This window comes from Notechis scutatus, chromosome 4 (assembly GCF_049901735.1).
Source record: "Notechis scutatus isolate UNSWTSFEM ecotype Mainland chromosome 4, rNotScu1.2, whole genome shotgun sequence".
NCBI lineage: Eukaryota > Metazoa > Chordata > Lepidosauria > Squamata > Elapidae > Notechis > Notechis scutatus.
Genome location: NC_142012.1, coordinates 111,102,839 through 111,123,871, shown reverse-complemented (window position 1 = coordinate 111,123,871; position 21,033 = coordinate 111,102,839). Strand labels below are relative to the sequence as shown.

The 21,033-nt window shown below is 35.5% G+C and overlaps 1 protein-coding gene across 31 annotated transcripts in view; it reads right to left on the bottom strand.

The window, feature by feature from the left end:
• Window positions 1-21,033, bottom strand: part of FGFR2 (fibroblast growth factor receptor 2) — a 157,569-nt gene that overhangs the window by 22,034 nt on the left and 114,502 nt on the right. For 10 of the 31 annotated variants that reach the window (XM_087964414.1, XM_026669517.2, XM_087964413.1 and 7 more), the window contains 3 exons: window positions 9,570-9,760; window positions 7,562-7,706; window positions 1,891-2,093 (listed from right to left, as the gene is read on the bottom strand). In XM_087964414.1, coding sequence (XP_087820540.1) covers window positions 1,891-2,093; window positions 7,562-7,706; window positions 9,570-9,760 — 539 coding nt within the window. Of the gene's footprint in view, window positions 1-1,890; window positions 2,094-5,721; window positions 5,867-7,561; window positions 7,707-9,569; window positions 9,761-21,033 lie in introns of all 31 variants that reach the window. The other 21 variants (XM_087964427.1, XM_087964425.1, XM_087964419.1 and 18 more) reach the window with 4 other exon arrangements.

Genomic DNA, 21,033 nt, shown 5'->3' with positions numbered 1-21,033 from the left:
ACCGTAATTACGCACACACTTATTTTAAAAACAAGACTTATTTTATTGCAACGCTGGGAATTGTTTTCATTCCCAGCTGGAATTAATCTCAAACAGTCCCCCAAGATAAGCACCCACCTTTCTTTTCTGTGAAGCGCTGCCAATAACAGAAGTATCAAATGAACAGAAGTATCAAATGAACTAGAAAAAAAGCCAATAAAAGAACAAAGATCTTCAAGAATGAATCTGAACCGAATAAACTACTTTGCTTCCTGCAAAGGTTTCGTCATCTTTGCCTGAGCTTTATACCTTATGTGAGGGGCAATCATTCCCGAGTCGCCCCTTTTGCTTCAACTGCTCTTGCCTTCTAGCAGCTCTGCGCACACGCGCACTGGGAACAGGGTCCCCTGGGTCCTCCATCTTGCTGCTGCCAAACTCTGAAGGCTCCGGAAGCAGTAGCCCACTCCCAGATGGTCCTGGCCCCATCTCTGGATTGGACACAGGACCCTCATCCGAGTCCTCTCCAGACTCCCTGATTGGTCCCCATTCTTCCCCACTGTCCTATTCTGCTGCCGTCTGCACCAGCTGACGGCGAACCACAACAGGTGAGTACCAGGACAAATTTGTGAGTCAAAATGCACTGAATACCAAATTCTATGAGCTTCAAAACAGTTGAAACAATGGGTGAATACAAGAAGGTCTGGTTATTTAAAAGGTGCCATAATCCTTCTATTGAAACTTTAACATTTAAAAGTAGGATTCATGCATATAAAGAAATAACACATTCAATTAAAATATTTAAAATATTATGTTAATTTTTTATTTCATATTAGTTTCAATGGCAAGATGATGATCATGTAAATGAGAAGTGATTTAATCATAATAGTTAATAAAGATTTTGATAAACTGATTTCCACTGATGAGTTAATGCTACATGTAAAATCATAAATGATGGATATCCCTAAATATCGTATGGGAAATGTAATTTAATATCACAAACATGACATGATCTGGCACTTCAAAAATGCCATTTATAGTAACAGCATAAAATAGCATTAGAATCTATATCAACACACACATCATAAATTTCTATTTCTTTTAAAGATTCTTCTTTATCAGCGCACAAACACACACACACACAAAACACACACACACAAAGACACAATTTCACATTTGCAAATCTCTTTATCTCTCTATAGTATAACTCAGACATAAGGAACAAAAACATTTTCAGGAAGCAGAAACCACATTCCATCATGTGGGACATACTACTATATCGAGATGCTTTAGCAAAGCATAATTATTCCTGTTCAGATGAAGACTCTTCCCCCTCTCTTTGTTCTGTTCCTCTGGAATTTGTATCCAAAATAAAAAATAAAAAAATCTAAATTTATGCTGATTTTCTTCTCCTCCTGAGCTAAATCTTTTCTATTTACTGTAGTTCAGTAAATATTTCTTTTTCCCCTAGAAACTTAATCTCTCTTTCTCAACATCACTCATTTCTGTCCTGACATTAAATAACTTACAACACTGAAAATCAGTTCTCTTAATTGAATTTATGGACTCAAAATGGGTTTCTGAAAATTATTCACTTCCTCAATGTAAATTCCTTGGTTCAAAGTTTTAAGCAAAACAACTTTCCTTTATGTTTATATCCTGGATGAACCCTGTCTCAGAGCTTATGCAAAGAAATGACCTATTATCCTAAATCACGACTACATTTTTGTGATTTAAACATGATTTAAATGTTTGGAATCAGACTTTGCTGTGACTTCCCCAGAAACTTTGAATTTATAGAACTACTGGATTTTTAGCCAATAAATACTTCCAGAATTGGAATTCTTTTGACGCCAAACAATCTGCTGGCTTAAGGGAAGGGAAATAGGTTTTCATAGCTCTTTATCTACTTTCTGTTACCTGTCTGCGCAAAGGAATGCGCTTTGTCAGTTTGTGCACTGCGGGTTGACTGCTGAAGTCTGATTTCTTGGTTGTAGATCTCATGCGGCACACAACGACGACCACCACCATACAGACAATGATGAAAACTCCTGAGCAGTAGATGGATATCTCCACGTAGTCTGGGTATGTTGGATAGGGTCTGTTTGTGACTGAAGCTACAGTGCAAGTGTGAAGGGGGAACAGGTGGGATAACAAATTAGGAGGCAGCAAAAGGTCAAGCTGAAGAGAAAATGAGCATTTACATAGATGGACCTCAAGTACAGGTTGTCCTCGACTTACAATGATTCATTTAGTGACCGTTCAATGTTACAACAGCCCTGGAAAAAGTGGTTGATGACCGTTTTTCAGAACTACAACCTTTGCAACATCCCCATGGTCACATGATCAACATTCAGATGCTTGGCAACTGGTTCATATTTAATGACCATTGCTATGTCCTAAGGTCATGTGATCATCTTTGTGGCCTTCTGAGAAGCAAAATCAATGGGGAAGTCAGATTCATTTAACAACCGGGTTACTAACTTAACAGTCGAAGTGATTTGCTTAACAACTGAGGCAAGAAAGGTCATAAAATGTGGCAAAACACACTTAACAAATGTCTCACTTAACAACAGAAATTTTGCGCTCAATTGCAGTTGTAAGTCGAGAACTACCTGTACTACTGCACCAAGTTTATAGGACACCAAATGCCTAATATTTCCACAGTGTGGACCCAACTTAAAGGAGAGGACATTTTAACATTTCAGGGCTTAGGACATCTAATATTTTACAATGTGACTGAAGCTGATTTTTCTTTATTAAATGACCGTTTCAAGATAACTTGTGAATATGATCACTGTCGGGGTTATTAGCCAGCCTATTTATCTTTGAAATTAAGACTACATATTATTGGAATTATGTGTGTGATCACCTTTTCTTCTTACTCTATTAAAGGCAAGCAAGCACATAATTCATTCCAGATGAATCAACATTTATCCCCATCTCCCAGTATTTGGCCTGCAGCAAATGACAGGTTCAGTAAAATAATTTTAAGGAACATTGTAGTTAACTCTGTGGGCCACCTGAACACACAATGAAAGCCAAACAAGGACTGAAAGCTAGTGGAAAAGGAAGGCTTGTGAGAGAACAAAGCATAACAAAGATTAGGCATCAACTAGCTTGGACTTCTGTACTTCTATTGAAAGTTGGCAGGAACTGTATATCAAGTATTTTGAATTAAGTTTTTCTCATTCAGGAATACTGCCAAATTGTGTTCAATACCAAACATTCATCAATTTTATCTTCCTATGCATCTCACATGGGAGTAAGTCCAGTTAACAAGGTGATATAAATCCCTAAGAGATAAACATAGGATCATAGCTTTTAATGTCAGAAGGAACAGAGCATACAATTTTTAGATCCTTTGAAAACTATAGCTATTAAAGCATTGCCATGAAAATCCAATAAAGTTATTCGCTTTAATGGCATTTAAGAGAATGTTAAGAGCACCTAAAATACAGTATTATATTCAAACATTTTGGCAGAGCAACTCATAAAATCTAATATAAGGCCAACAGAACCAGCTGAACAAATTATTATTTTAATAATTATTTTTTAAAAAACATATCTTTTATTCCCGAAGCTTCTGTTTTCTATAATTTTTACAAGTACGATCTATTGTCCCATCTGAATAATGATAAGAGTATACCGTGAACATAGTTGGATATATTTGCCCAAGTAACAAATGCAGCAAATATAAAGCTTTTAAATTTGTAATGATTGACAATTTCAAAAAATGATTTCAGCACTTGTCTCCAATTAGCTCACAATCTTTGAATTGTGCATAGATATATAGATTCAGCATAAATATACATATCTAGGTAGGCAAGTATATAAGTAAGTTTATCAAGGGGAGATTGTGCTCATATTACTGGACAATTACAATTCTAGTTTATAGTTACCATTTACCAATGTTTATTTTGCAGATCAAACTTTTCCAAACAGGTATATTTGTGATGTGTTTAATAGCAACTTTCAATATTCCCAGCTATCACTGGCTACACTTCCAAGGGATAACCAATTTTATATCCAATTGTTTTGGATAGAATAATGATTTGCTGATATCTATGTGATTAAAATAAATTATGCAAGATTAAAAATAAATAAATTCCTGAGAATGCAGTGACTTTTGAGTTTATAAATTTTTGGATATTTTTTCCCCCACTTTTTATTTGCATCTGTGAAAAAAACACTATTGGGATACATCAGTTTATGTTATATGTACCTAATCTCTTTTTTGGTAAAACAGTAGTAACTGCAAGTACAACTGGTCAGTATAAAAGCAATGCATATTAGAAGCTAATCTTCCATATCATCTTATGTTAATGTTCCTTCATATAAATTGATCAAGTTGTGCTTGAGCAGTTGCAAATAGGGAAGTAATCTGGCAAACAGAAGCAACAGCCACTTTAAATCATAACCACCTGTTTAGTAATGGATGCAGCTTGGAGCTTCAAAAGGTAATAAGTTAAAAATATAGCAATGTGGGCTTTTCTTACATTAAGAGGAGATAAAAAACCTGGAAATCTTGAGAAAAAATTACAGCTATGTACAGTACAAGTGTAAACTATATGCTTTAGCAATGCATGCATGCAGATATCTTTATATAAAACTTTAAACAAAAACGCACACAAACACACAGAGCAGCAAATTATAAACTACAAGTTTCAACAATTTAATATATGGTTCTGTAATAATAACAAAATAAGGAAATAGGTTAAAGGGTTACAAAGCAAGCAGTTTTTATTCATCTAAATGTCCATTATTTTCTAATGGACATTTTCAGCTAGAAAAGCAAATTACTGTGCACTTCTGTTCAAAACAGAAGCAACATCATTGCAAGCAAGACAAGACACATTTTTCAAACAAGCAAATTACAGATAGTCCTCGACTTAAAACAGTTCATTTAGTGACTGTTCAAAGTTACAACGGCACTGAAAAGAGTGACTTATGACCATTTTTCACACTTATGACCACTGCAGCACCCCAATAGTTATGTCATTTACATTTAGATGCTTGACAATTGACTCATATTTATGATGGTTTCAGTGTTCAGGAGTCATTTTACGACCTTCTGAACAAGTAAAGCCAATGGTATTCAATTGCAATAAGATTCCCTTAACAATCACGCTACTAATTTAACAACTGCAATGATTCACATAACAAATATGGCAAGAAAAATCAATGGAACAAATTCACTTAACAATTTTTTCACTTAACAACATAAATTTTGGGCCTCTATTGTGATCTTAAATTGAGGACTACCTGTAGTAGCCCATTTGCTTAGAGGATGCAGCATTTCAACAGCACACCAAATCGATTATAAAGTTATAAAAACACCGCTTCTGTGTTCGCTCTCCAGTACATCAAATTCTCATGGATACATATCCCAATTCATTGGCATTAACTGCTTTTCAAAAGTGGTCCTTCAAATTTCCCCTCTGACTTGCTTTTAAAATCTAAACTTCGCAAAGAACCATAAACTAGAAACGTTTATGATTGTCCATAAAGTATTCGTCCTTTTTTTAATGGGAAGTGGAGTAAAATAGTTAGCATTATTGAAATAAATTCCAAAAGCACCCCAGTCCATAATTTTGGAGTCATTGAATTTTATTTTATTTTAATTGTTTTTGGAAAGGAATTGTTTTTGAAAAGCCCTTGTTGAGACAGAAGCCGTGTTATTTAGTAGCAATCAACCATGAAGCAGGAAAAGAAAGAAAACCATGGGAAGATAGCAGTATATACCTGGCAGGACGGTCAACCATGCAGAATGAAAGGATATCCCAATAGAATTACCCGCCAAGCATGTATATTCCCCAGCATCCTCAAAAGTTACATTCCGTATATAGAGAACCTCAATTTCTTTGTCCGTGGTGTTAACACCGGCAGCCTAGGAAAAAAATGGAGGCAAGAGAAAAGCTAGACATTTTAGGAAATTGTTGTGGATGGGAAATGGGACCACGGGAACTTGGCACTTCCAAAGAAGCAAAATTTCACTGCCGTGGGGAGATCCCATCCACAAATCCTCAACCAAAAGGCAATTACCAACAGATCCCAGCACACCTTAGAGAGGAATAAATCATGGATACCCTTCACCAAACCTACAGTCACCACCTAAGTATGCATGCAATCAAAGAAACATGGAAAAATTTGACCACAAACCATTTTGAGCTTTTAAAAATGACACAGAAACATAAAATGCACAAAAGAAAAATACTTTTTTAAAAAAGATTCTCCTTCAAATTAAAGAGGAATATCAGAAACATAGACAGAAGAGTTGAAAATTAAGAGATAATAGTATCAAAAGGAAGTATGTTCATTATACTTTTGATAGAGGCCAAATAGTTATTTTAAAAAAATTTCTCAGGCAAAATCATTAAATGTTATGCTAGTAGATAACAGAACAGAGCAACAATGTCTCAAATAATCATGAGAAGCCAATCTAAGACTGTTTGGTGTGCCTACACTATGTCCATTATTATAGTAAACATGTACAAATCAGTGGTCACTAAAATGATCTTACTGATACGGACACCAAGTACAGTGAAATACAATGCCATTTTTCATACTAAATCTACTCTATTGTTCAATGTTTCAAGGTAAACAATAGGATTATTTAAAGAGCAAAATAAAGTATCTCAAAATAAACAATGTTCTAAAACAGTCAACACAGTAGCTTTACTGTTATATTGTACATATGGCATGAACAATGGAATTAACAATGGAGGATTAATGTCCATTGACCACCAGAAAAAGATGCTTTTACATAGCTACCAAGTATGTCACTTTATTAAGAAGAGCCACATGATAATATACAGCTCAAGTATTGAAGTGTGATAATAAAGATTATAGTCACCACTAGATTTCCAGGAAAATAGTTTACACAGAACTGAATCTACAGGAATTAAGATCTGACCTGATACCATGGAGAAAAAGTCTGTTGTATGCTACCCACATGATTACTCTTTAGTCTTTAAGTTTATCCCAAATACTAATTGTGACCAATACTATAGTTATAGTCACCATATATTCTTGGAAAAGATAAAGGACAAATCTGAAAAAAAATGGGAAATATGAAAGAGATTTGTGAGGATAAAAAAGGTTTGTGTTTATAATGTTGCTTTACAAAGAAAAATTCAAGAGCAAAACCAAGAAAATAAATAATTAAATTAAAGAAATCTGAGGGACAGCTTCCTGAAACAAAGTTCTGTCCCTTTAAAATAAAGGACATACGGTCCCTGTAAATATAGGAGGTGTGCTAGACGCACAGTGAAAGAATGAAACTAAGGGAAAGTGAAAGGTTAGAATACTTCAGAGCAAGCTGAGAAAAATATATATGGACAAAAATATTCAAACGCTTCAAAGAAAAATACAAAAGGGTTCAGAAGCAGACACAATTAAAAATACATGTATACTGTTTGTGGGAATTTTTCCATGGCTACTGGAGTAAAACCAGTTGCATCTTCAAGACAGGATTATAAATGCACCAAGGTCATAGAAGTTATCCTAGAAGCTGCCTGCAGAATCCCAAAGCACCACTTTTTCCAGCTTCTACATCCAGCTTTCTTTAACAGACATTTTTTACCTTTATCCAACTGAACCATAAGCCAGGCAGACTGGTTGGCCTCCCCTATATAATTGGAGACCTTACAAATATATTCTCCAGCATCCTCCTCTGTCACATTGTACAGTTTCAGCACTTCAGCATTGGAACTATTTATCCCCGAATGCTAGAACAGACCAATAACACAGGAGAACAATGTAACTGCTACCCCAAATGTAGACACCATCATGGTCCCGCCACCAAAATACTGAAGATGTCTTCAATTAGCATATGAGTAGATAAATATTATACTTATTTTATTTTTTTAAAAAACAAGAATGGAATGGAAAAACTCCTGAGTAGACCAACTATTGAGTGGTGCCAACTCCTTAGATTCCAGGATCTTATTATTTCATAGCAGAACAATATTTTGTAAGGAAATCAGTGGCTGCCAACTTCAAAGTTCATTGCCCAGTAGAAGTTTCACAACTGGGTGGTGAAAAATTGACATTTCAGCATCTCTGACATTCGGTAAAACCAGCACTGCCAACATTCTTTGGCAACAAATATGACCATTTCAGAAGGCCCTTCGGCTTGAATATTAAAGGCAAAGTATAGTTTTATTTATTTATTTTGAATATTCTTTGCAAAAAAAATAATCATACCAAGAAAAGGATATGGCAATTCTCTTAATAAATAATGAGATCTGAAAAATAAATCATTTTGCTAGTAAACAAAAGGATTTCTAGATCAGTGTTTTTCAATCTTGGCAACTTTAAGTTGTATGGACTTCAGTTCCCAGAATTTCCTAACCAGTATGCCTGTCCATACATCTTAAAGTTGTTGAGGTTGAAAAACAGTGTTGTGTAGAGCAGGGGTCCCCAACCACTGGGCCACGGACCGGTACCGGTCCGTGGAGCACTCTGTACCGGGCCACAAAGAAAATAAAAATAAAAATAAATGGTGGCTTTCTTCGCCTTCGGTGAATGCTGCTGGGATCAGGGATCAAGGACACAAATGAAAGAAGGGGAGGGAGGAAGCAACCAAAGCCTGTCCTGCTCTCTGGCTCAGCGGCTTCGGTTTCCTCCCGCCTCGTTCCTCTCTCAGTCGCTCTCTCGCTCCTCCACCAGCCCAGGAAGAAACTGCTTCAAAGAAGCCGGGGGTGGCTTTTCCTGTCGGCGCAGCTCCTCCGAAGCGCCCGTTCACCCCCACCCCGCCCGCCCGCGGTTCAATCCAGTGCTCCGTTCTGCCTGCCTTCGTTTGTTTCGGAGCAGCTTCGGCTGAGAATAATAACTATTCGCCTCTTTTTATCAGCCGAAGCTTCTCCGAAACAACCAGAAATGAAGGCAGGCAGGCAGGCATGCAGAACGGAGCACTGGATTGAACCGCGTGCGGGCGGGTGGGGTGGGGGTGAACGGGCGCTTCGGAGGAGCTGCGGCGACAGGAAAAGCCACCACCCCCCGGCTTCTTTGAAGCAGTTTCTTCCTGGGCTGGATGTTAGAGGTCCATCGTAGCTCTGAATGATCCCTAAACAAGGACTACAGGAGCTTCCTAGGGAAAACACACTGACTAAATGCTCCTCATTCAATTCCTGTTTTCACCAAACAGAGATAAGAGAAACATCTGCATGAAATTTTGTAGCTACACAGCTGGGCAAGACCTAGAACTAGAAAGACTGCAGTCAGGTGTCTTTAATGCTAGTTGTAGGGTAAACATAAAGTTTTGGGAATGGAAAATAGAATCTCTCCCCCCCCCGGTCCTTGAAAAAGTGTTTCTGCTTGAAACTGGTCCCTGGTACAAAAAAGGTTGGGGACCACTGGTGTAGAGGATAAATTGCCAAACAAATGTTTGGTTTTATTTCTGTCAAGAGTATTGTAAATCACCAGATTACGTCGAACGATAACTCTGTGGGCACCAGCTTATTTTCACACCAGCAAAATGAAAAGGTTCTAGTTCATTCAAATGAATTTGATCCCTTGGTTCCATTTCATGATAACGTTTGTAAAATAATTGTCTCAAACATGTACAATAAAGATAATAATAAACTTACCTTTAAAACTTCCAAATGTGGTAGTCCATCTGGTCCATATTTACTTCCATTCTTTTCTACATGTTTTATCCATTGGATATGAGGCTGGGCATCACTGTAGACTTTGCAGACAAACTCAGCATCACTCCCAACAACTGCAGAGGTATTGGCTGGTAGACCAGCTTGCAGGATAGGCCTGTGTGGTGATCGCTCTATCAAGAATGGGATGAGTGGAGGGGAGATACAAAAGAAAGAAACAAGCATACAAAGATGTAGAATTAATCAATGTTGCCAAGATAAGTGTTAGTGAACATGATACAACTTTTGACTGACTTCATATCACAACCAAATAGAGCAAAAGCGGGTATTCAACAGGGTATTCAAAAATTACAGTTAGACTACTATCGAAACATTATCCTTAAAGCAGAGGTGGTATTCAGCAGGTTCTGATCACTTCTGGAGAACCAGTAATGGAAATTTTGAATAGTTCGGAGAACCGGCAAATACCACCTCTGACTGCCCCCACCCCCCACATATATTTCTGCCTCCTGAGTCCCAGCTGATCAGCTGGGTCTTCTTTGTTATCTGCACAGGAGAACGGAGCTGGAAAGCAGGTTAGTGGGGTGGGGAAGATATGGGATTTTGCAGTAACCTTCCCCTGGAGTGGGATCGGAATGGAGATTTTATAGTATCCTTCCTATGTCATGCCCACCAAGCCACACCACACTCACCAAGCCACTCCCACAGAACAAGTAGTAAAAACTTTTGAATCCCACAACTACCTTAAAGGATAATGTAGAGCAAAAATGTATAGCAAAATTCATCAATTACAAAATTTTTAGTGACTGAGACTTGCTTTAATGCCCTTTACCAATGATAATATATTTACCACTTATTAAATAAAAATGAAAGATTTTAATATGCATTAAGTAGTATTTAACTTATCTAAAGTTCTACATTTGAAATCAATGCAGACATTGATAAATGCATCAATACAACATATAAAATGATAGATGGATGGAAGGATGGATGGAAGGATGGATGGAATGGATGGATGGAAGGAAGGAAGGAAGGAAGGAAGGAAGGAAGGAAGGAAGGAAGGAAGGAAGGAAGGAAGACTAATGTCAATATGTTAATAGTTTTAAGGTAAATATGATGAATTAATGGTAATCAAGGATCCTGCTGAGTACAGAATAGACAAGTATAGGATCATTTCAAATCTATCACAATAAAACAAAATTATCTGTATAGTCCATGCTAGTTTTAGTCAATCTGGGATAATTCTGCATTGCAGAATTCTGCATGTTTCAGTTTCAGAACTAAAAGACATCAGGTTACGGAAATCTTTTCTTTTTTCCATTTCTTGTTATGATGTAGTTATAAACCTTGATACATCACTTCAATATAGTGATGCTTATAAATATTAATTGGATATTATTAACATTCTATTATTTTATTTATTTATTTATTACATTTATATTTAGATTATTGAAAATAAAATGTTCTATCAATATTAACTACAATTTAGAATGTCAACATTATAAGCATAAAATTGACTTTTTCATCCAAAGTTGAGTTAACACTGTAGAACTGCTGCAAAATGCATCAAAATATTTTATAAACACACACATAGACACACAAAATTTAACAAGGATCAAAATGCTCAAAAATAAAAAATTCATGTTTTACAATTTAAAATGTTAGTTTAGAAAAATCTTTTCTAAGAATCTTGGGTATTCTTCAGTTAGACTGCTTTCGCAAGGCAGCTGCACAAAAGTCATTACATGCCCTTAACTTATTGTACAATACAGTATTCTAAGTCATGGAGGAGTGCTATTATTCCAAAAAAACCCAAATATTCTTATTATTACTTCTTTGTGGTATTATCAGGCCAGCATATGGTTTTGCAAATCTCAAAACACATGACATCATCCTGTGGTTTGGAGCTACAAAGACTTGGTACCTAAGGTAAAAGGAATAGATTATTCACACCCATCTTCTAGTGTCACAATATGATATATGTTGGTGTTTTTCCAAGACACTTTTTTGGGAGAACACCAAACTCCTTTTTTGAATCTAGATTTCTCTTTTCTTTTCTTTCTTTCTTTCTTTCTTTCTTTCTTTCTTTCTTTCTTTCTTTCTTTCTTTCTTTCTTTCTTTCTTTCTTTCTTTCTTTCTTTCTTTCTTTCTTTCTTCTTGTTATCTAGCTATCTTTCTTTTCCTTCCTTCCTTAGCAACAAAAATTTGGGACTCATTTGTTGTCGAAAGTTGGGACTACCACTAGTCAAAACAATATGCCAAAACTGCCAAATAGTAAATATGTTCTTTCAGAGAGGACCCTCTTGTTCATTGGGAAGAAAAATGATTCCATATATATTTAATTCTCTAAATACACACACACACACACACACACACACCAGGGATTTTTTTAATGGAAACAATTATGCCTAAAACTTTTGACTGCGAAGTACACCTCGTAAGTTGAAATTGTAATATTCTTACAATAAAAGATCCCGTCCTAGTTTTTTTTCTAAAAATCTGATTGTGGCAGTCTGTAAAAATGAAAATATTTATTAACGGTACACGTATTTAACAGAAAAATTTAAATAGTGTACAAATGCCAAATGTTATAAAATCTTCGGGGAAGTCCCTCAAAAGTAGAATCTTGAGTTTAAATAGAAAGCAACAGTGCTGCCAAACAATGAAATCTTTCATATAGTGGGCTCATCACGAATGCCCTCCCGGGAATGTATTTGCTGATACAGCAGCAATGGCACTGCAGTACAAAGCAGCTGTCTTCTTTAACTTGTGCCCCTTGCAAAGCTTGTTTTTAAATGATTTCACAGCTATATGTGGAATTGTGCTTAGGTCTTAACTCTGTGGAAGCAGAATTTCATGCCGGGCATGAAATTCATGACTTCTTAAAAGAATCCCCATTAAATATTAAGCTCGGTTCTTGCCCTCAAGGATTCAAAGGCAAATCCTAAAGCCCATAAGCAATGAGTGTGAAATCTCAGATACAATTGGAAAGAAGACAGGAGCAGGGAATGGAAGACAAAATGGGCTAATCCTGCTGTTTCATATGTAATGTATTAATGCATTTTGTATCTGTTGGTTTTCAGTAGGTATTTCCAGGATAGACTGAATTTGTTTAGGGAGAGGACAAGGAGCATTAAAAGAAGCTGCACAAAACATTCCATGCTTATTTGCAACATTTCTGCCTTTCTTAATCAGCAAGCTGTCCTAAACACAAAGCAGGTTCAATAATATCCATAGAATACAATGGGGTGAAAAGAAATAGATAAAATCAAAACCATGTAAGGGTGAGAGATTAAACCAGAGACCAGTCAGGAAACAATTAATCCTTTAGCAACTATAATTGAGACTGGCATTTGGTCAATAAGCAAAGCGGTCACTACTAACTCTTGACTATGCTTAGGATTTTACTTCAGGCCCGCAAAGATCATAAATGCAAGGACTGATCAAAAAGTTACTTTTTTCATGATTGCAATGACTGTGAACGATCACTAAATTGGCGATTGCTAAATGAGGACTCCCAGTAGGTCCAAAACAGGAGTCAAATCACACAACTCCTGCATGAAATGATACATGAGAAGAGCTCCTAGATCTACTTCCACTGTTGGCTTTGAACAAATACCAGAAATGGAAAGGCATACTTCCAAATTTTGCAGATATAATTCATGTTTTACCTTTCTAATGTTCTGCTTCATCAGCTGTAGAAGTAGATGATATAAAAACAGAGTGGAAATTGCAGTGTAAGGTATACATTACTATTTCTACAGTGGTGGAAATAATGTATAAAATTTCCCAACTTTTATAAATAAGCTCCAATTTCATAACTCTTATCCTTCTTTGGTTAGAAAAACAACAAGCCTGACCCTTCTTTAACAGCATTCCACCTTCCCAAAAATATTACAATTGTCTACAGTACAAAAATGAAACCCTAGAGAATATTATTTAAAGGGTTCTTAGAAAGTCAGCAGGCCTCATGTTTCATTTACCCACATCAGGGTTTGATTCTTTTAGTGACCTTACTTCTTGCCCTTAAATAAAGAAGAAAAATAAAGAAGGGGGGGTGGGAATCTTCCCGTATCTTAAGGATACCCTCCCCAACCTTTGTGTTAACTTTGACATAGACTTAACTTTTAGTTACACATACCAATATAACTGAAATATTACAGCTGATTTAATGTTGAGTTCTTTGAATCTAAACTGTATTAATCACAAAAATATTTACATAAATGAAGCACTGGGTGTGCATGGCTAAAAGTAAACACAAATCTTTAGCATGCAAATTGTTAAGTTCTTCGAAATATTCACCTAACAATAACTAACTCCAATCTGACTAAAGAATAACTCTTTCATGCTCACCTGCTACAATACAAGAAGTGTCAGGTTTTCTTCATAATGTTCCCAAATATAGGTTTACTTAGCTATCATCAAGCATTAAATGCACATGACAATGTGATAATGTGACAACAAATGGTAATGACCAACATGAAACCAATCAATACTTGTTATAGATAGCTTCTTAAAAAGGTGATCTCAACATACTCAGCAACAGTATGTTTGCTGTTATTTCTTTTCAGATGATTCTCAACATGCCATGAAAGCTGGGACATCATAGAATGATAGGCTCCTAGCAAAACCTCTTGGTCACATACAATATCAAGCTCAGAAAATCAGGAGTCCAGGAAGATCAAATGAATATAGTGTATGCTAAAGTTGTCTGTAAAACTCTGAACAACAAACGATCAAAGCAAATTGGCAGCAGATAAGAATCAACTAATCTAGATGGCTGGCCATTGATGTCCTGTGGCCATAAAGGGATTCGAGACTTGTGACACGTTTGACCCTTCACTCAGGCTCAGTCTGATCAACTCCTACATACAATTCAATTGGATTGAATGGACTGTGTAAATTGAACATTTAGGATACATTAGAAAAAAATAGAGAGACAAAAGAATTTCTCAACATAAGAAGGGACCCTGTCAAAGCAAGGACTCTAAGCATACACAGGAGCTCTGTGAACATGAACACATAAAAACACACATACACACACATACTCATGCATGTGAGTCGATGCATACACAATGTTTTCACGCATTTCAAAAAGATAGCAAAGATCTGTGGTAGATCTAAGGTAGAGGTATGCCAGGCAATCCACTTCACACTTTCTTTCAATGTGTACAGTTAGTTTCTTAACTTGTCCCCACATAAGTGTCTTTCTTCCTTGGGTTTCCCAGAGTTTTGGAAAGTTTTCACACATAAGCAACACATTCTTTGTAGTGCAAAAAAAGTCTATACTGTATACCACTGGTGTGCTATATGACTAGTTTCGTCCAGCACATTTTTTTATGTAAGACACTACAGACTTGATGCTTACCCATGTTTAATTGTTTCTCTTTTGCCTTCATGCACAATATGGCAGCAGCATATCTCTTCTAATAAAGAAAATGGCTGTTTGGTTTGTTTTGAACAAGGATAACAGCAAAATACAATATACAAACTAAAATGCCATACTACTAATTACTCTACGGATATAATCTAGCAGTCATTGATTAATGTAGTGGTGTTTATTAGAACTGGTGTGTGTGTGTGTGTGTGTGTATACAAACACATATACACAAAAATGGTGATAGAATCAACAGTCTCTGTTTAAGTAAGAAAAATGACTAGGAATCAAATTTTACATTTCTTTAATGTATTACTAGTTGATTCCTGAGTACTACAACATCTGCATATGAACATTTTTCTAATCCTAATATTGGCCATAGGATCAAAACTGTTGGTTTAATTGGTAGCCGTGAATATTTGCCAATAATCCAAAATTCTCAAGATGCTTGTATCCATATATATCATTAACACAGAGAAATTTAACAATGATTTATGAACATCAGTACTATGTTAAAATAAATTCAAATAAATAAAATAGTAAATAGTAATTCAACTTGCTCAATAATAGCAATTGCATTTATACTTATATACTGCTTCACAGTGCTTTATAGCGGTTACAGAGTCAACATACTGCCCCAACAGTCTGGGTCCTATGAATATGAATATGAATAGGTAAAGTTGATTTTTCAAATGCTTCTTTGGTAGTAAACAAGTATAAGCAATACGTTCATGCTAATAAAATATGCTTGGGGCTGTATCAGGAAATAAATGAAAAATTAGTAAAACAGGCTTTAATTTTACATAATATAAGTCTAAAATATCTCCAATATAAATACTGTATAACTAATGAAACTTTTGGCTTTATTATGCACAAAAAAATAGTATAGTATAATAAAATAAAATTTAAATCATATTTCAACCAATATTCTGAGAACCATATCATAAATCAAAATGTTAAAGGTAAAATGCTATTTCCCTTATAATCAGTTCCTTAAAACACATTTTTCTTGTTACGGCAAGAAAATAGGAGTTAAATTCTTACTAGATTGCAGACCAAGGGGCAGTTCCAATCTTTTTGTTAATAGCTTTTAAGAATCATGTCAACATTAAACATACCATATCTGGACTTTGAGCAACTGGACACCTTTTCTATATGGCAGCAAAGTTGATCAAAGTTACTGCAGTGATATCTGGTATGCCTAGTTAAGATATTGTGAAAAGACTGGCTCTACTTAAGACAGAATAGCAAAAGACCACAGCTGTTAACATTTGAGGCCACGTATCTCATTGTAGGTCCTTCTTATTAACAAAACCAAGAAGAAACTGAGTTAAAATATACAGCCAAGGCTGGCTCCTTGCATTGGTTTATCTCACAATTTTAAGGGAAGAAACACTGGACAAGAACTGATAGAGAACTTATTAATTTGCAGCATGACCTTTCCCCAGAAAAAGGAAAGCTCCTTCCTTCATGACTTATGGCATATGATTTCTTCAACAAGGAGCTTAAATTCAAATTAACTCAATTGCCAAACCTTTGATAATTAGTTGAGCTTTCTGTCCACATTATTTAAAGGGTAAATTAAGTGTAGTGAATAGAGTCAATCATGGCACTAAATCATGGTTTGTTTTAACTATACATTTGTTAAATAAATTACAATTGTATGGTCCAAAGCATGACGACTTATTTAAAAAAAAGACAGCTCACTTCATCAGATGCCTGGTTGATTTATTCAAGTGCTATGCTAATAAATTACATTCTGATTTGCAGTAATATATGAATTAGTATGTTACTTATCTAGAGAAAAATATAGTTCCCACACAGTGAAGGATTGTCAATTTTTATAGTAATAACTTACTTCTTGTACTTTATAACAGAAGATAACAAAAACAAATTTTCCAGTAATCCCAGCAGTCTAATAGTAACAATAAATTTTTTATGCCCATATATAAGAATGATGGCTAATATGGGGCCCTTTCAGTTCTTATTCCATTAACATGGCCAAGTTGATTGGGTACCTGAATTCAACAATATCATGAGGACCACACATTTCCACATCCTATTTAAAGGATTATCTGGCTTTTAATTGTATCTTTGACTGTCCACCTTTTTGGGCAATTCCATCAAGAACACTTTTTCTATCTGGTTTTTCCATGCAAATAAGAGCTGCACATTAGACTCTAAGTTATTTCCTAAAATGTAGCTAAATCGTTAATAGTCAACCAATATCCTCACTACTCAACATTCTTTCCAGCTAGCAAATGGATTCATCACCAAACAGAATGTACTTTATTAAAAAATAATGGTTATAGCACAAAATTAAGTATGACAATCAATTGTAAAAATATTCAACTTCATCCAGGACAACAATGTTAGCATTACTTAGTCATTAAAGAAACTTCTGTGCAATTCAATTCATACATTTATTGGTTTCATCACTTGTACAATTCTTGGCAGCATTCAGGAATCTGTACCTTTGCAAAACAGTCAGTTATGTTAACTATGGTCTTAATTATTGTCTTTAAATCTACCAAATTATTTTATTTTATTTTCATCAGCCATTAACCTAAATCCACATTCATTTTAAAATGACTGAATTTAAAGGAACCCATATCCATGACTTGTGACAGCATTTTACCTTTAACATTTTGATTTAGATATGGTTCTCAGAATATGGGTTGAAATATGATTTAAATTTTATTTTATTATACTATACTATTTTTGTGCAGAATAAAGCCAAAAGTTTCATTAGTTATACAGTATTTATATTGGAGATATTTTAGACTTCTATTATGTAAAATTAAAGCCTGTCTTACTAATTTTTCATTTATTTCCTGATACAGTCCCAATTCTCATTTTTGAAGCACAGACTAAGGCAACATACCTAAATCAGGGGTAGGCATTTTTAATAAAACATTTATTGCAATCCACTATGATACAATCTTTAAGGATGGTGAAACACTATAGCTTTGTTTTAACACTGATGAAAAATTATTGCAAGGAGCTGATTGACAACAACCGTTTTATAGTTCAGAAGGTTTATGAGCTAGTACTTCAGTCAAATGTGCAACAGATATTTTATAGAAGCACTTGCTGTATCTGCAAAGATTTTAATAATAACATAATTCCAATTTAGTAAAGCAATACAGAAGTGGAGTTTTAAATAGAGCTTCCTTTTCCCCATTTTAGTCTAAGATCATTATGAATGTGGGAAGTGAAAGTAGTTCTAAACCTAATCTAGACAACCTTTTATGATGTTCTATTAAAAGACTATGTGATTTGGACACTGGATTCAGTTCCTTAGCCTATATGTTGTCACAATTACATTAATTAACTGAATTAAAAGTTGCCTTTGCCTATGGTGCTTATTTTACAAGGATGTAGGGGGAAAGGCAACTTGTTGTACCTAAAATTACATTTAGAATTTAAGAGCATATGATGGATGCAAATACAGGATAGATGCAATGCAAGACTTCTATTTTTAAAATGGCTTCCAAAGTGGGCATATCTAATGACAAAACATCCATTTATCAGAAGACAAAGTAGCTTAACTGGATGTTCTCTAACATCCCAGTGGGATCTTCCTGGGCCCAAACATCCTGTCACAATAAACTTGATGATAAAAAGATGGTGTTTGGTTTTCATCATGCGTTTTCTAAAATTAAAATCAATAGGTCAGATTTCTGCAGGTATCAAATGAGTCTTCAATGGGCATATTGTTACAGATAGCCCTCAAAATACAACACACATTTAGTGTCCATTCAAGGTTACAATGACACTGAAAAACTTATCACTGTTTTTCATACTTACAACCATTGCAGCAGTAAATGGACACATGATCAATATTTAGACCAGGGGTGTCAAACTCGCATCATCACAGTGGTGTCACATGATGTATCACAACTTTTTTCCCCTTTGCTAAACAGGGCGTGTGCGTGGCCAGCCCATCACATATCCAGACCGCAGGCCATGAGTTTGACAGCCCCGATTTAGACAATTGGCAAGTGACTCATATTTATGACATTTGTCATATGTCCTAGAGTTGTGTGGTTATCTTTTGCAATCTTCTGACAAGCAAAGTCAATGGAGAAGCCAGATTTACCGGTACTTAACAACTGTGTGTTGCAGTCATATCTCTAAGCACAATCATGCCTGTTCCTATCTTTGACCATCATTGCTATAGATGTGCAAGTTAGGACTTTTTCTTTTTGTTCTGTTTCATATTTCACATGAAGTAAAACGTGTAATACTTTTAAATATGGAAAATATAACTTGGAAGAAAACCCATATTACACCATAGTCATGCAGATAAGTAAGGACCTTGTTGGTACTGCTTAAAGCACCTAAGGTTTTCAGAAATCAAATGAGCTTTTTATGAGTATTTTTCTTGTGTATCTATTATTATCTGCCTAGTAATAGCTTTCCACAAATGCAAAATACAGGTAATCTTTGACTTACATCCAGTTGTTTAGCAACTGCTCAAAGTTAGGACGGACTTTTAAAAAGCACAGACAGAAGGACAACTCCAGCACTTGGCTAGAGAATGGAAGTTAAGTCGTGTAAATCTGAGCTCCTTTTTTTCCAGCACACCATTGAATTTCCCTTCCATGCATGGAAAAGGCAACTCCTCAGTAGACTAGAGAATGAAAACTTAGATCACAAAAATCTATGCTTCCTTGGACTTCCCTTCTATGCAGGAAGAGGAGCTGCCTGTCATCCTTCGGCAGGCAGCTCTTTCACTTAAGCCTGCTTACAACTGCATAGCCAGTTAACAACTGCAACTTGAAGAGCCAGGGTTGTGGTTGTTGACCAAAGCAGTCATGTAGGTATCTTTCTTACTAACCACTTTGTTCAATGACTCAAATTCAGGTCTCAGTTGTAGTTATAAGTTGAAGACAACTTGTATGTTGCAAATTTACTTTCCAATTTTTCAAAAACAAGGTCAAAAGTAAGGCTAAATTGGTCATATTAGAAAGGCACCATATTTGAGAAGATTGATCTACCATGTCACCAAGCCAGCACTATATCAAAAAACCAGCAAGAATGTATGAAGTAAACATGAGAATATTCCCACCGAAAGGGTATAACTAAATTTTTAACAACTCAGATTCCTTTAAAGACAAATTCTGTATGCAAAAGTGATGCATTAAACAAAGGTCAAGATTTCCCACCAATCATTATTATTCAGATGGAGTTGTAATAAGCTGGTAAAGCAAAGACTAATTTCCACAATATATTCTGAATAGCAGTTCACCAAATAAACATCAAAATGCATTCCTTATTAGTGAGCGCATTAAAGAGATTTAAGAAATAGAATTAATCACCAGCCAGTCAGAAACTGGCAGAAGATGACAGGAATGTTCTTGTTTTAAAGTGCTTGCTTGTCATATCTGGCTGATGCTCTTAATACCAATCTGCCCTTTGTGAAGCGGGTGGCGGAGAAAAAGCCCAATACCAAAGCTATCGTTATACTGCCATGGTATGCATTTTATCAGCTAGAGGAAAAAGGGATTTCTTGCTGGGGAAAAAGAAGTTGTAACGTCTATCCTACTAATCTTCAAGTTAACCAATGGGATCCCTAATATGGCACAGGCAAAACCAAAGCTTTAGAACTTCTGAGGGAGCAAAAATCTTCATCCTTTTGGGTGAGGAAAATGTGAAACAAAACAATGAATAGTGTGACTTAAGCTTTTTGAAGATCAGGTTTTTGAAAAAGGATAAAACAGAACTAGTCTGGAATGTAAAATGAAAGACCGAATTTCTCCCATACAAAGCTGAAACTTAGGAGAAAAAAGTAAATATCACAACTTGCTTGCTTAGAAGACCGGCTATTGGGAATGTTCAGACATGAACATCAGGCAACTCAACTCAAAGAAAACCTAGGCTTTGCATAGTATCACTGAATCAGCTTCCGACTGCATCAGAATCGATAATGCTAAAATACCAGGTCTGTTAAAATAATCAGATTGTGCCATGATGTAGCACTAGGTGAAATCATAGCCTGAAATACATTTTTGGTTTTATATAGCTGGCATTTACGGATAGTCCTAATTATGTTGTGCCAGTCCC